Raw genomic sequence first — 16,744 nt, 5'->3', positions numbered from 1 at the left:
GCTTTTTCCACTGCCTTGGCACAATCTCTGTTTTCTTACTAATTCTGAATGTTACTGATGAAGTCTCTGAAAGCTGCCTGGGAAGATCTCCAAATATGTCTCCTCATGGCTCTCTTAAGAGTATTGTGAAAAAAACAAAAACAAAACTTTGAATGATCTGTAGGGCATGAGAAAAGGATAGTATTAGTAAAGGGGTCATGCAGACTAGGAATTAGGGGACCTGGATCTAGTCCCAATTTGCCTCTTTTTTGTGACTTTGAACATACTACTTAATTGATTTTACAAATTTTTAAGCACCTACTAGGCGGATTCAAGAAATGTCTGGGTCTTATTATTTTTTTCTAACTATAAAATGAGATTGTTTATGAACTTGGCTTCTAAAATTTTTTAAATAAAGTGTGTTTATATTCTTTCCCTTCTTAAAGTATAATTTGGTCACTAAAACTTGCCTGTTGCTTGTAAATAAATTATACTTTACTTGCAAAAAAAAATGCTTTACCAAAGTAAAAAGTTTTGAGGACGTTTGAATAATTAGAGCTGTCATGTAATGCAACTTGATCAAATCTATTAAAATTAAAGGTGCATTAAAATAATTTTTAAAACTAAAGAATATTTAAAATACCAAATGCATTAAAATTTAAAATGCACTGCAACCCTCAGCATTATTTTTAGAGGGGGATCAAAAAGCACTGAACTTTTTTGTTCAGTGATACGGAACTAGAAACAACCTTTGTGTCTCAGGAAAGAGAATGAGCTTGATAAAAGTAGAGGGTTGAACATAAATTCCCCCTTAGCTCCATCACTCATAGACATTTGATGCTTTGACATATTAGCTTCACTGGGGCGGGAAAGGACTAGGGGATAAAATAATGTATATTTCCTCTATGTAGCTTTAAGAATATTTTCCCCCAATTGCTGTATATATGTGTGTGTGTGTGTATATGTGTGTATATGTATATATACACACACTCAAAATTACTTAAAAAAAAAAAAAACTTCTCTATACACAGGGGAAATAAGATCAGAAAAGACCTTAAAGAAAAGTTTCTCCCCACCCACCATGCATATCTAGTACAAAATAGCATTCAGTAACCTTTGGATGGGCTTTCTCTGGCTTGCATAATATTTTTATCAGTTGAGGTTTATATATTTTGTATTTCACATTCTGTTTAGCATTCGGTTTGCATTCGACCTGAATGATTTTGCTCAGTACCCTGGCTCTTGACTGATTGTTTGCCTGGCCTCCCTCCTTGGACTTTTGGATTTGGAGAGACAAGATCTGCAGGGCTTGTCTAGAGGACTGAGCCCCTTTCAGGAAAGTGGCCCCTCTGTAGTAGTTGGCCTCACCTTCTGTGATGACCTGTCAGTTCACAACTTCCATTTTCACTATGATAATTTAAAAGCTGCAGTCCCTTTGAGCAGAATGGAATTGAGAACCTTGTGCCCAGGACTATTCCTTGCAGAGATGAGACAGTTCAGTAAATCCCCTCTGCCATTCTGGAGGTGGTGATGAGAAATGTGCCCCTGGACAGCAAAGTGATAGGCTCCCTTGCCTGGGCTGGGGAAGAGGCTTTGGCCATCTTTTGCAATATGCTCAGTGATAAGGAGATGGCTCTATCCCCTTGTATGAACATGGGACAGTCCCACTTCTGGGCGCTCTGGATGTGGCTCACACATGTCAAGGTAGTGGAGACACCTTAAGAAGGCTATCCCAAGAGACAGGAACCTCTATTTTTCCAGCTTAAGGTTGAGAGGGCATGGCTCACAGAATCAGTCACTGGCCAATTCTGATTTCTCCAATCTTTCTGAGTCAAAGAAAGACTTATGGATAATTCAGGGACACAGACCCTTGAATCCTAGGGGAAGGGCTTCTGCCAACACTGGAATTGTGGTTTTCAGGGCAGTGGCCTGACAGACAGCAAGGGAAGTTTCACCCTTGCAGGCTCTTGTGCAAGGGACTCTTCCTCAGGAATAGGGGACTATGTGGCAAACTCTCTATGAAATACAGTGGGACTCTGGCCTCTTATTGGAATATTTGTCTCTAGTTGGAATAGTTGATAGATTTTTCTTTTGTCTTACTTTTTACTAATACTTTGATTTGAGTTGCACTTAATTTGGAGAGGAGAGTTAACCCCAAACTGCTGCAGTTGGATGTGGGAAAAGATATGATATTATTTAAGTTATCAGTTATATGCCAGGCACAGACTGACTGGATGCTTTATATTATCTCATATAGCCCACAGCAGGGAGTTTATGATTCAGGGTGGGTACCTATGACCACAGGAGTATAAAATTTACTCCTGATTTTAGGAGTGAAATGAATGGGATTCAAATAATATAGGAATTCAGAAACAATCTGTTCTTACAATCAACCCCTGACATAGACTCTGGGTTTACCAAAATGATAGCTTGCATCAAATGACTATTTCTAAAAGAACCAGTATTTCTTTCAGAGTATACCACATAAGAGACTACATTTAAAGAGAAAATTTATCTGGGTTTTTACATGGAAAGTTATCATTATCTTGCAAGCAACTTTGCATGTTTTGTAGCCAGTCAGAGGAGCCAGGGGCCAGGTTCAAAGTGAGAGCCTTTGGCAGGGCTGAAAATTTTCATCAAGATTCTGCCACATAGAAATTTCAGCAGAATGACTCTGCTTCATCGATTTAAGTTAATCACAGCAGGAGACAAGACCTCAGGAGAAGAGTCCAGTCTTCCGTCCTCTGATCTCCAGTTAATGACTACAGGAATGAAATGAGAAAACAGAATTGTGTAGGCAACAAAAGTGGGGGCAAGGTGTAAATATAGAGAATTTCGAGTTAGCAAGATTTTGCTAAATTTAGTTATTTTTTTCTGTTTGTGACCAAAACAATCAGAGGAATGCCTCTGAGGGGAGATGGCAGGGGTGAATGATGCAGCAGACCAGGATGCTGGTGGATTGCATTCTGCAGGGTAGATCGTGTTTAAACCTTGGACAGTGTGATATTTTGATAATGATAATAATAATAGCAGCACTTGGTGGGGGCGGGGGTAAATTGATAAGGCAGTGTTGAGATAAGGGTTTAAGAGGATACTCACTAAGCCAGAATTATTAGTCCTATTGTGAAATTTCTGGTCAGAGAATCTGGTTAGTCTTGGTAGCTCAGCTTGGGTGAAGAGGCTGGTCTTTGGTCACTCAGCTCCAGTCGTGGGTCTCACACGACAGAACAGAAAGCAGAGCTGGGCTGAGGGCCTGAGGCATGCAGACAGCCTAAGCTGAGCTGTACTGCTCTTCTTGGTCTCACTCCAGGCAGGCGTCCCCTTGCCAACCTTTTAGCAAACAGAGCAGTTTGTTGAAAGCATAAACCAGATCATATTACTCTTCTGTTTAAAACCATCCCATTGCACATGGATACTTGACAGCTTTGAGTTACTCTTGTTGCTTCAATGTATGCCTCACCTCCTCCATAGAAAAGAGTCTAGATTTAGCAGGTATTCCCCCAGGCACTGGAGAGGAGACAGAAGAATACTGTGACCTCCTAGGTTCTCTCTACTTTCAATCTGGACACTCTCCTTGAATCAGGGAATACCTCGAGGCCTGGTTATATAGTACCAACACTGCTTACTCAGAAATGGAATGTCAGATCTTCAGTTCATAGTACAGATGAGGAAGCTGGGGCACAGAGGAGGCACATGACATCTTAAGTGAGTGCCAGGGCTAACTCACATCTAACTCCTGGCTCCTGGCCTAACAACTTTGATGCCTTTGACTGATGGTCAGCTCTGCAGCTCGAAGGGCATTGAAGGCTGACAGGGAAGAACAGCAGAGCCATGCAGACAGAGTAGAGGAGGCAGCTGGTAGAAAACGGAAAGTCCATAAAGAGTCAAAATACCCATTCTTGCTGGCCATAACCCCAAGACAAGTGTGAGTCCCATATGTTCTTTAACAGAGGCATAAACAGTAACACAGAAAAACTACACAGAGGGGTTTAATAAAGGCCATGACATTTGTGCCTAATAAGCACCCTATTTATTCGGATTCTTAACCTTACTTTGTCCTTTTAAGTGATGGGAGACCTCCTCCATTCCTCTCTGGTCATTTGGTTTGTGACTCAGTTTAGAATCTATCTGCCTACTTGTCTGAGGTTCTAGGCTCCTGGGAGATGAAGATGATGAGCTTGGGCCATGTGATTTGCCTGCAGTGTTTTGCTGTTCTGCACAGGGGCTATAGAGAAGAACAATGAGCAAATTCATGAGTCAACATTATATTTATCCTTCTATTGTGGGGAATACTGCCTCTACTTGTGTGAAACATAATCATTTGTTAGCTTAAGTAAGACATTTTCCTGCCCACTGATAAGGAAACAAAAAGGCATTTACTGTGCTAGTCTCTAGAATGTGAAATGTAAGCTATGGTCTTTTCTGTTTGTTTGTCTTTAGCTTTCATTTATGATCACAGGCTTAAGGGTTGAAGGGGGCCTTGGAGGACTGCCAGCTTCACCACCCCGTTCTGTGCAGGAAGCCCCTTCCTAACATCCTTGCTGGTGGTTCAGACCCTTTCTCTCTGCATCCCCACTGTGAGTTGCTGCTACCTCTGTCACAACACTTACTTCATTTTGCTTTAAATTACAGTTATTTGAGGACTTTTCTTAAGTCTCAGCTGTGAGACCCTGAGGACAGAAATCCTGTCTCATTCCTCTTTGATATCCCACAGCCCCCAATACAGAGCCTGGTCCACTCTCCATAAACATTTGAATGAGTGACAAAGTGTTAACAGCCTCCAGTGGTAGCCACAATTCGACATCTCTAATAGCTAGAAAGTTCTTCCTGAAAGTGAGCAGGAACATGCCTTTCCGAGTTCCCTGTGGGGAGAGAACATAAAACAGGCAGTGATGACAAAGGGTCAGGCATTCATACGGTACACACAAGAGAGCCTTGGGACTGGCCATGCCCTGCTCTTTATTGCTGGTCTTGCTTCCCATCGGGCCAGAGGACGTGGAAGTCTTTCCCAGGACAGGAAAACCCAAAAAAACTGGATAGGTCTGGATAAATGTATGAGGGTAGGGAGGATTTGCAGGACTTGAACCTAGTTTGGAAGGAGAGCTTTATTAGACTCTGTCAATGTCCCACTCATACCCCTCAGTCTGCCCTGAGGGACATCTGGTTCCCATATACAATGACAGCTTCCCACGTTTCTCTGCCCATGGTCACTCTCTGGCCTGGGGGTTGTGCTAGGTTTGTGTATAGGTCAGGCTGGAAATGCCAGGGAGTAACTCCAGAAGAAACTTCAACCATGAGTGATAGTACTTGGTACATAAATACTCCAGATCCCTCATCTCCTCTTGCGATGTCTGGAAGTATGTTCTATATAGTCTCTTAAAGGTTTCAGGAAGGAGGACCCCCAAATGCTCACAGCAGTAACCCATTAATGAACACATCCTGTCTTCATTTGCCTCCCTTTCCCCTTTGACTTGCCCACTCCCTCATTGTGCTTCCTGGGATCATACCTATATAAACAATCTGCCCCAAAACCTTGTTTCAAGTCTGCTTTGGGTGAAACCCCAGCAGGAAATTTGGGGGAAATCCAGATGTTAGTCCCTTAGAAGACAGAACTATTAAACTGAGTGTATGCCCATCTTCCCCATTTCTTTCCTTCTAATTCAGAGTTGGTCTTTCTTGTCAGTTCTATAAATAGAGTTTAATTTTAAGAAGAATCTGTGTCCTAACTCAGAAAATAGGACCGATAATGATTCCTAAATCTTTGAAGGATAGTTATTTCAAATAATAATAGTTAATAATATTCTAGTTCTATTAAGGGAATATGCTACATCAGAAAGGTCTCAGGCCTGTCTAAAGAAAGAAATCACGCATAGACGTCAGGATAGATTTGTGTTTAAGTGCTTCACTTAACCCCTTAAACCTTCACAGAGACCTTTTAAATGAAGAGTGACTTTATAAACCTGTCTCAGATTTGGGACAGAATGCTTGAGGTCAGGGACAATGAAGATGAATGGGGACCATGAAGGAAGAGTGAAAAGAAAATAAAGAACCTTCACTAAACTTACCTGCTATTAATGAACTACCGCTGAGCTAATAGAGCCTGTTGCTAAAGGATATCTATTATCATATGAGAAGATTCGTAACAAAGAACAAAGGTGTGCAAGCAACCTGCCACCCTAGTCCTTCTTCAGATAGACATTGTGTGAGTCAGAAAAGCTCCTTGTAGGTGCCACAATATTGCTTGATTGTTTTGACACTTCAGGCAATTAATAGGAGATAGCAGTTAAAAATAACCATGCTCACTACTGTCTTTGTTTCTATGGGTTTTCTATTGTCTTGTTTCTTCCTGAAGAGTTTTCTGCTGGCCTAATAAGGAATGACACACATGGTCATGAATTTTTAATTGGCAATCAAAGATGGGAATGAATGTAAACAAAACACAGGGTGAGAGGAGTCAGCAGGGCCAGGAGAACCTCACAGATGCCTTTTTGAGGTCAGGTGGGGAAATGTTCCTAAATCACATAGGGATAAGAAAGGGCTCCACGGGTCTTATTTTTAGTGTAGATATTGTGGCTTCATATGCTATCTTTCCTGGAGGAGCATGACAATCTACTCTAGTATTCTTGCCTGGAGAATCCCCATGGACAGAGGAGCCTGGCAGGGTACAGTCCATGGGGTTGCAAAGAGTCAGACACAACTGAGCGACTAAGCACAGCACATGCTATCTTTATTTACCTGCTTCCTTGGTGGGGGTAGGAACGGGGGACAGTAAAGTCTTCACTTGGTGGTAGGAAGATGTGTGGTTATCCTGTGACCTGTGTACTTTGCTCTCTGAGCATTGCTGCCCTACTGTAGTAATGCCCTGGGTACAGCCCTCTCCTGAGTTGAGAGAGGTGCCTTTTCCTCCTCTTGCTTTTGCCTTGTTCTGAGCCATTGCTTCCAGTGAGAAACTCTTGGAAGTACCATGTTGTCCCCATGGCATGACCTCATAAGATGATTGTGAGGATTATTAAGGTCATCCATGTAAAGTGACTGCATTCATGGGTATTTATGTGCCATATGCCACGCTAAGTCCCTTCAGTCATGTACAACTCTTTGCAACCGTATGGACTGTAGCCTGCCAGGCTCCTCTGTCCATGGGCTTCTCCAGGCAAGAATACTGGAGTAGCCATTCCCTTCTCCAGAGGATCTTCCTAACCCAGGAATCAAGGCTGGGTCTCCTGCATTACAGGCAGATTCTTTAGTGTCTGAAACTGTGTTGGTCCTCAGAATGAAAAAGCTCAGTTTCTGTACCTGTCATCTGCTGAAATTTTAATATGTAAACAAAGGCCTCCTTTGGGCCCAAAATGGGTATGCTAGTATGGCTGATATAGCCTCTCTCAAACTTTTCAGTTTGGGTAGCCTCCTTCACTATGTACTTCCCCACCCCAGAGTGCTCTGTGGGTGCCTTTTCAGCCTGCCCCACTAAGCACCACTCTCCCTTGCTTCCCAGAATGCCTATGTCAACATCAACCGCATCATGTCTGTGGCTTCCCGCCTCTCAGAGGCTGGCCACTACGCTTCACAGCAAATCAAGCAGATCTCCACGCAGCTAGACCAGGAATGGAAGAGTTTCGCAGCTGCCCTGGATGAACGCAGCACCATCCTCGCCATGTCTGCTGTGTTCCATCAGAAGGCTGAGCAGGTGAGGCCAGGGGGAGCCACTGCAGCTGCTGTTGGTGGGGCAGGGACAGGGCAGGCTGGGAGGACATACACTGAGGTGTAGAGAGCCCCTCCTCTCTTTTTGAAACACTGAAGACCTCGTTGGGTAGTTGTGACAAAACCCATGTTCTACCACTGTCATGGCCCCTGTATACACAGAAAGACATTGATAACTCTTAGTGGCTTTGCTTACATTCAAACAGGAAGGAACCAGAGCCTGTTTACATTCTGCTTATTAGTTTATTGGTGTGTGTGTGTGTTGACTGCTTAGTTTGCATTCCATGAACATAGACCAAGGAGTGAAACTAAACTGATCATTGAGTTTTATCAGGGGCAAACTAATTTTACATGAAGCGTTTGCTGTGGATAATAATATTACAGTGGACAGAAATAATTATTATTTGTTGCCATTTACTTACTGGCATTGGCCAGTGACATTATTAACCCATTTTATGGAGAGGAGCAGGGAAGCTCAGAGAGATTAAGTGATCTGCCTAAGATCCAGTGGTGTATAGGAGCTGACTCTAACCAGCTTAGGAAGAGCCAATGGCTAAATTTTCACAAATTTAAAAAATGAACTTGTTGTTAAACATAGCCATTACTTCAAACTGTATAAGTTTAAATATGTCATATTAAAAACAAAGTTAATTCAATAGATCTTATTATTTTCTATGTTCTTGAGATTATTTCTAATATTTATGTCTATGGTGGAAAAAGTATACAATTGTGTGCTGCTGATCACCTCCTCCCAGCTCCACATTTGGTGATGTCACGCTGGTAGCCTGAAATAGACCAAGAGAGACATTTTACACCATGAAAATAATCAAGTGTTACAAACCAGTGCTTGATTTGTTGTTTTATTGATTGTATAGAATCTTTAAAAAAATGAGAGAGAAATATTTTAAAATTTAGTTTTAGTGTAAAAATGTGCTCTGTGTAGAGCTGTTACACTGTGAATAGAACACAAAATTAAGGAAATATTCTTCTGATATTCAAAAATATAATTTCATTCAGCAAAAAAGCCACTTAAAATCACTGATGAATGAGTAACATTCTGACATAAGTCTCCAGGTGTTTTTTACTTTTGTCTTATACCTTAACAAAAGTTAAAATACCAACCAGCTTTTGTGTTGTAACTATATAAGTTTGTCATTTACAAATAGAAGCATCTGTGAGAATTAATTTGTTACGTGGAATTTATCATAAGAAGCATTCTATATGCTTCTAAATTTGCAGTTTCTTTGTAAATGATGTATGTGCTACACATCTTTTATAGCAGTAAAATTTATAACATATTGGGTGTATACACACACATATTTATGCTGGTTATTAAAAGTTTATTAATACACCATTGTGAAAATCAAACAATCTATAGGCATCTGGGATCAAGTGTATCTAACATTAAAGCCATGGTCTTATCCTCTAAATTTCTTTCTTTGTATGACATTTGGGTAGCTCATAGGTAATATAGAGTCAGACACAAGGTCATTCCTTAAATCTCTTCCTCTGTTACCCACCTAACATGGAAGTCAGCATGGAATAATTGAAAGAGTCTAGGTTTTGATGCCAGACATATGTAGGTTCTGATCATTAACTATTAGGCAAGTCATCTCAACATTCTGAGCTTGTTTGCTCGTCTCTAATGTGGGGATGATCATAAATCTCACAGCACTGTTATAAGAATTGGAACATTAGGTGCTTAGTGTGTTTCTTAAGTGGTAAACATTACTACTGTGGGTATATGTTCAACATACTATCCTGGTATGTTTGTATTTCCTCCACCCTGTGTCTGATTCTATCTGAGCCCTTCCCAGAGACTGAAATTCTTGTGTTGTAAGTCAAGAGCAACCCTACACATTGAGAGGAATCTAGCCTTTTATTATTATTTTTTATGATAATGGTGGTAGTAGCTGCGAATATCCACAGCTAATCTCCTATTCTGTCTTCAACCCTATTACTTCAAACTTTGTTCAGGATTTCTACAGACTGGCAATGAAGATTCAATGCCTCCCTCTCTGTCTCTCTTTCTCTCCTTGAGATGACCATTGTGTGGGATCTGATATAGGACTCTGGTTAGAGTGTTACCAAGAAATCCCAAAGGCCTTGAAGTGGTCCTACCCCCGTGATTGACATATAACCATCAAGTTACTTTCAGGTTGCTTTGTAAAATGGTTGTTGATGGGGAAAAGCAGCTTCTGAGATATTAGAAAACACATGCAGATTGATACTGGGTGATACCCAGCACTCTTCCAGAATTGTTAGGAGGTGGCTTAATGCAATATAAACATATAGAATGAAAAATCAGCCACCACAGCCAACTGGCTAAGGACTGAAAGCTGACATAATACCAAGAGGAGGACTCAAGCAGTTGTAGAAACACATACCCGAATTGAGAGTAACTGGAGGAATCAACTTTTATTTGCTGTTTCCTGACCTGGATTATTTTGGATGAGAAGAAATTTTATTTGTATCCATTTTTTTAATGCAATTTCTCAAGATTGCCAGTCCTTCAGGGAAACTCATAAACCATGCTTCTTTTTAGCTGGAAAACACACACACACACACACACACGAAACAATGGATTCAAGGCTATTTTTTCAATGCATTTATTTAGGCAGCTCTTTATTGTCCTCAGATGGGTTGTTCTAGGCAATGAGATAAAAAGGTATTTAGGCGATTAATTTAAATGGAGCTGTGCACTCAGGCAAGAAGAATCACAGACAGAACCATTCCAGACTGTTAGGTGAAGAATTATCTGCATTTTAGAGGTGTATTTTCCACCCAATAAATCTGAGTGATTTCAGTTAGCTCACCCTTTGTGCATGGAGACCCATAGTCTTCCAAAGTTGTTAATTTTAATTTTTAAATAATTTGATTTCTGTCAAGATCTATATCTATATATCACGTCCCAGGAGTCACTCTAGACACAGTAGAGTCTGTCCTTAATCTACCCTCCCCCTGCCAGCCCCTTGGGGTTCTGACCCAACAGCAGGAATCTTATTGAGTGTTAATCTCCACCCCCTGTAGGAATGGTCTCTGCAAGTTCCCTGGGGTCCTGAATGGGCCTTTATGAGGCGTTCTTTGCTCCTTTTCACAGCTCGATATCCACCTTGTAAAGCTCATGTGTGTAAATATCCCATTTTGTTATATGTTGCCTTTCATGTGTGAGCATGCACAGGATAAGCATCTCTCATGTACACATGTAATTTAGTGAACTGTTTTCACACATGTATTTTATAGTGGATATAGCCCACTGTACATGAAGACAACTTCCACCCCCAGCAGTTTCATAGTAGTCATCTTTCTTTGTGTAAACTACACTTTCTAAATAGGTATTTGGGTCTGACTTCTTTCCTGAGGTTGGTGTTTATAGAATTAAAGAAAAAACTCCATCTTCTGCAGTGGTCTCTGAAAGCTTCCAGAAGTCCTGATGCTTCTTAAAGGTATCTGTCGTGCCCGTCACTGCCTGCCCCCAGTGCTCCCACACTGACCTAGCTGGCATCTCCTTCCAGTTCTTGTCGGGAGTGGATGCCTGGTGCAAGATGTGCAGCGAAGGTGGCCTGCCGTCTGAGATGCAGGACCTGGAGCTGGCGATTCACCACCACCAGTCTTTGTATGAGCAGGTGACCCAGGCCTACACAGAGGTGAGAACCCAACAGGACACCCACGGGTCCTGGCTGTGTATAGGGGTGGGTGGCAAGAGCGCCAGCCTGTGAGCTGTGACATAGTCTGGGTTGGACTAAGAAGAAAAGAGGCCATTTTCCTCCTTTTGGAGACATCTTTAAGATCTTTGATCTGTGAATGATGGTCTCTGCCCGAGAAGCAGAAAAATGCGGCCATCAGCAGGTACCACGTTGGTGTACATGTGTGCGCACGCACACACACACACACATGTCCCTACCTCACCCTGTGTGTGAAGACTGGACTGTCAGAGGAAGGACTGTAAGAAAGCAAGTCTGTGTTCCTCTGGAGCTTTCTAGATGGTGAACAGCCTTGCCACCACTTTTATGAAGCAGCTCATCAAAAAAATACTAATTTTCTCATTGACAGATCCAGAGGACAACTCACCATGGGGTGGAGATAAGTGTAGCAGTGAGAAGCTTCTGTGGAAGTGAAAATCAAAGACTGGGAGCATGGTACAAGTTAAGGGGGAAACACTTCCTGTTAAAGTAAAGGAAAAGAAGTATATAGGTGCATGTGTATGAATACACCAAGCCCAGTAAGTTTGTTAACTGATGTGAACTCTGAGGGAGCGGCTGAGGGATGTGAAGAGATGGGCTAATCAGGAAAGCTGGATGAGAAGAGGGAAGGGTCTTCACATCTGGCCCATGGATTTTCTTGGGGGAAAGGTCAGCTAGGGCACTGTTTCTCAAAGTGGGTTCCTGAACCATCTGCCTCAGACTTACCTGAGGTGCTTGTTAAAGGTGTAGATTCCTGAGTTCAATTCCAGGCTGAATCAGACTGTCAAGAAGTAGGACCTGGAACCTCCATTTCAATAAATTTCAACCCAAGTGAGTTTGGTGCTTGTTAAAGTCAAAGAACTAATGGCCTCTGAGTGAAAATAAGATTTTTTGCCACAGTCAAAATGGAAATTTGAATCCTGGTTCCTTCTCTTACCTGTGTGACCTCAAACAAGTTACTTAACCACCCAAAGACTCATTTTCTCCCTCTGTGAAATGAAAGTAATAACAACTGCCTGTAGTTTTAAGAGTTGTAAAGGTAATTCATGTAATCCACTTGGCCCAGTGCCTGACAGTAATAAGTGCTGAAAAGGTAACGGGTTTCATTGTTTTAAGAGGCAGAGGGAGGAGAACTAGTGAGCCAAATTTGATCTCACCAGCTCCAATGCACACAGCCCAAGGCTTTCTCTCAGAACAGAACTGTGCCTCTGCCCATGGGTCAAGAATCTCTAAATTTACTCTTTATAAAATATAAAAATTAAAAAAAATATATAAAAATAGAGCATATAAATGAGAGTAATATTATACTTACACACTCATGGAGTGTGATTATAATCATATACAGAGACACGGCATTTCTCTCAATTAATTTTCGGGCCCTAGCACTGGGGATGTAGATGCTCCCTTCAAGCCCACTTTAGAGGTCAGTGGACTGCCCCTGCCTACTGCACATGTGGGCTGAGGCAGAGGACTGGGACTTGGGTTGACTTGAATTTCAGGACTTGGCCCTCCAACTGGAACCACCCAGCCCTGGACAGAGCACAGTGCCCAAAGGCAGCATTGCTCAGAATTCCCTGAAGATAGCTGTCCCGGGTATGGCCACGGAATGTGTATCTTATTCATGTCTCTGAATTATCGATGAGGTACTTCCTCTCTCCCTTTCCTGGCAATACATTGTAGGAGGCAGCACGGTAGAATGGGGTGGATAGAGTTGGTCATCAAAATTGGTCATTTTCCTCCAGCCAGGCTCTCTCCTGTCTCAGCTGCACTCTCCACCTTAATCATGTGTTCTCCTTTCTTTATCATGCCACAGTCCTCCATGCACTTCTGTGGCTCCATCAACAGGGAGTAACTGCTGGCTCTGTGTTTCTGAGCCCCCAGCTAAGCTATTATCAGGATGTGCAGGTAAGGGAGGGGAAGCTGCAAGCCCAGCAAATAGCTCCCTATTCATCTTCATAAGGCCAGAAGTGGGAGCACACGTCCCTCTGCCACATTTTTGGAAGGAAAGGACTGTCTTAACTCTACGTCAACTTTGACTTCATTGTTAACCAGATTAATTTGGGGTCTTAAAATTCCTATCAATTCCCTAGTCATCACTGTTTTAAATTAGAAAGACACATGCTCCTTGGATACTCTGCCAAGTGCTGGAGAGCCACAAGTGTCAATCAGATGATGGCACTTCCTAGAAATATTGCCAGGAATCTGGTAAGGATTGACAGGGAATGTCACCCCCACTGTTTTTGGCACTGAGGGTGAATTTTGGGGAACCCAGGAGCATGGATGTTGTGTCTACAATCTAAGGGTCCCTCCCTTATTCTGCATGTTCTCAAAAGACAGGGATGTTACCACTTTCAGGAGAAAAAAAAGGGGGGTTGAATAAAAGGAGAGTGAAAGAAGGATAAATATAAAAGAAAGAAAATGACAAGGAAATAAAGAAGGCAAGACAGAGAAATGGTGATGATGATAAAGGTAGAATTTAGTAGCCAGTACTACGCACTGGGTTCTGTTCTAAGTGCTCTGCTTGTGTTAACTCTAATCCTTACCACAACTCTTTGAGCTATGTGCCATTACTATCCCTACCTCAGACACAAGGAAGCTGAGGCCCAAAGAGGTTAAGTAACTTGCCTCTAGTCACACACTTAGAAGTTCAGAGCTAGGTAGAGGAAGGTGAGGAAGGAAGAGGAAGAGGGGTTTGTGGTGACAACTTATATTCAGGTTTTTTTTCCAAAGTGGAGTTCTGTTGCCTCACCTAGTTAGAGAGTCAGTCAAGATATTTATCAAGTACCGAGTGTCAGGCACCGTCCTAGGCATGGAGAGAGATAAACAGGGCAGAGTACTTGCCCTGAGAAAGCTGAAATTCAAAGAGAGACACTGATTCAGGGTCTTGAAGATGATGACTGCAGCACCAGCACTTCCTCAGGCTGCAGGCTGAACACTGGGTCAGCTCTGGTGGCACACTCCTAGGTTGTCGTGAATCTGGGTGGGAATCTCAGTTCCAAACAGGGGCCCCTACAGCTTGCCTTGCCTTTCTGTGCCTCACCTCCTCTCCCCCTTCTCCTTCGACTTGACCTTTCTCGTCTTACAGGTCAGCCAGGACGGCAAAGCACTGCTGGATGTGCTGCAGCGGCCCCTGAGTCCCGGGAACTCCGAGTCCCTCACAGCCACAGCCAACTACTCCAAGGCGGTGCACCAGGTGCTGGATGTGGTGCACGAGGTGCTGCACCACCAGCGGCGGCTTGAGAGCATCTGGCAGCACCGCAAGGTGCGGCTCCACCAGCGCCTGCAGCTCTGCGTCTTCCAGCAGGATGTCCAGCAGGTAACACACTGCTCCCCCGTCCCGGCATCTCTCACAGACCAAGCAGGCACGCCTGAGTCCCTCACCTAGGTGATCAGACCTGGGGATGCCTGATTTATGGACAGAAGAGGGCAATCCAGCCCCCAGCAGCCCCCACCCCCTCCTATACCATCCAGACTTGTTCACTGATGCTTCTCACTTAAGCAGCTTTACAGACCTGGCCTGGGGTTGGGAAGGGAGGCTCAATCTGAGAAATAGCAATCCTTTGCAGTCATGACTTGGTTTTCTTTGGGGAAAGCTTGACCATCCCCCCAGGCATGAGCTTTCTAGACAGCTCTGGGTCTGGGGGGGTTATCTGAGCACTGTCAGGGCTGGACCCCCAGCCAGCTCACTTCTCAACCAGGGATGCAGGTGGCCTGCTGGAGCTGGGGTGTAGTGGGGTACAGAGCCTTTAGGGGATTCTTTGGCAAGCTTGAACTTGGGAAACCAGATTTAAAAGATGGGCTGTTGATAATTGTGTGTTCTGTAATTAGAGGTTACTTCTGGCTTAATCTGTTTCTTGCGTTATTATAATAGTCATAGCTTTTATTCTTTACCACAAAGAGTAAAGAAATGGTTATTTTCTAACTATAAAAGGATAGCCTTGCCACAAATACCCTTTTGGATGAAATGACCCATTCTTTTCTCCTCATACTTCCTTTGTCTGTCTCTTTGGGGACGCCTAGGAGCCTTTTTCTGAGGACTAATAGCTGGAGCAGGGGGTGGTTGGGAACTAGAGATGAGAGTTAAGATTTAGTATCATTTCCCTGCTGGTTCACAGCAAGAGGCAGGGATGGGAGCAGTCATGTTCTCAAACTTTTTCTGTGGCCACCTCGTCATTTCAGGATTTTACACATAAAATAGCATTTCACTCTCCTTCTACACCTCCTGTGATATTGACCAAGTATAGTCGAAAAGTATATTAAAATATACATGGAAAATTGAAAGCTAACTGGACGTGTCTTTGGAATGTGGTTCCCCTTACAGCTGTTGTTAGGGAGATCTTACACTGGGTACCCTGAGAAGAAGACAGGTTGAAGGGAGAGCAGGGCATCCTATCAGGGGCTGTGACACCCTCTGTGTGTTGGGTCACCACCATGCAGTCAGTCCCAGGAGTAGACAGGCCTCCAGAAGTGTCCCATATTCTTGGGCTGCCCTAACTCCTTTGCAGCCCCCGCCCCCCAGCTAGGGCAGTGAGGAGTCTTCAGAGGTGACACTTTAGTCTCAGGAGAGATGGGAACTGCTGATGTGCTGGCCCAGGCTCTGAAACCCTTGTGGGGTTTGCTGGGAATGGAAAAGCAAATGCTCTAGTTGTCTGCTCCTGCTGTCTGGAATTGTTCAGATCAGTGTATCATCTCTGAGCACAGAAGACCATAGGGTTGGTCTGTGAATGAGACAGAGTTAGGTGCCAGCCTCCAGAGGCACACAGAGGGGACATTACTGTTTCAGTGAACTTTGAGTGACTTTTGGAGATTTCTGTACCATGGATTATGCAGCTTCCTTGGTGTGCTCATTGCCTTCCTGCTGTTTTCATGGTTGTTGGATGGTGTAGGATAGATGCTGGAGAGGGGCAGAAGGCTGTGAGGAGGGTGGGGAAAGACATCCCCATTAGGAGGGCGGCATCTAGACACAGACTGTCTGGAAATAGCGGTTATCAGACTATTTTGTGGCCACCCTGACATCTACACTACAGCTAGGGGAAAGTATAACAAAGCTACACTGGTGACTATTCTACATCATGCTGTTAGAAATGAGAGCATCTCTGGAATGGAGACCCTATCAGTTCACCTCCATCAGTGAATCACATTGTTGGCACTCAACAAAAGCAGTAAGATTATGAGGTAGAAGTAAAGGGGTTTGGATTTTCCGTGAGGACTGAATCCCCCAGGGTGGTTAATCCCATTGTTCTTTTCTGGACATGTGAATGTGACTTCTGAAGACATGATATCATTCAGCTATTGTCCTACTCACTCTCACTCACCAAATATCTGACACTGGGGCAGATACGCAAAGATGAATGTGATAAACAAGGGCTACTACTTTGTGATGG

The 16,744-nt window shown here is 43.3% G+C and overlaps 1 protein-coding gene across 16 annotated transcripts in view; it reads left to right on the top strand.

Moving 5' to 3' along the window:
* The window catches only part of KALRN (kalirin RhoGEF kinase), a 673,187-nt gene that overhangs the window by 281,693 nt on the left and 374,750 nt on the right, over positions 1-16,744 (top strand). For all 16 annotated transcript variants that reach the window (XM_043875040.1, XM_043875043.1, XM_043875038.1 and 13 more), the window contains exons 7-9: positions 7,472-7,663; positions 11,193-11,324; positions 14,446-14,676. In XM_043875040.1, the coding sequence (XP_043730975.1) occupies positions 7,472-7,663; positions 11,193-11,324; positions 14,446-14,676 (555 nt within the window). The remainder of the gene's footprint in view (positions 1-7,471; positions 7,664-11,192; positions 11,325-14,445; positions 14,677-16,744) is intronic.

This window comes from Cervus elaphus, chromosome 19, assembly GCF_910594005.1.
Source record: "Cervus elaphus chromosome 19, mCerEla1.1, whole genome shotgun sequence".
In the NCBI taxonomy this organism is placed as follows: Eukaryota; Metazoa; Chordata; class Mammalia; order Artiodactyla; family Cervidae; genus Cervus; species Cervus elaphus.
The sequence above is the reverse complement of the archived record's forward strand: the minus strand, read 5'-3'. Positions and strand labels throughout refer to the sequence as shown.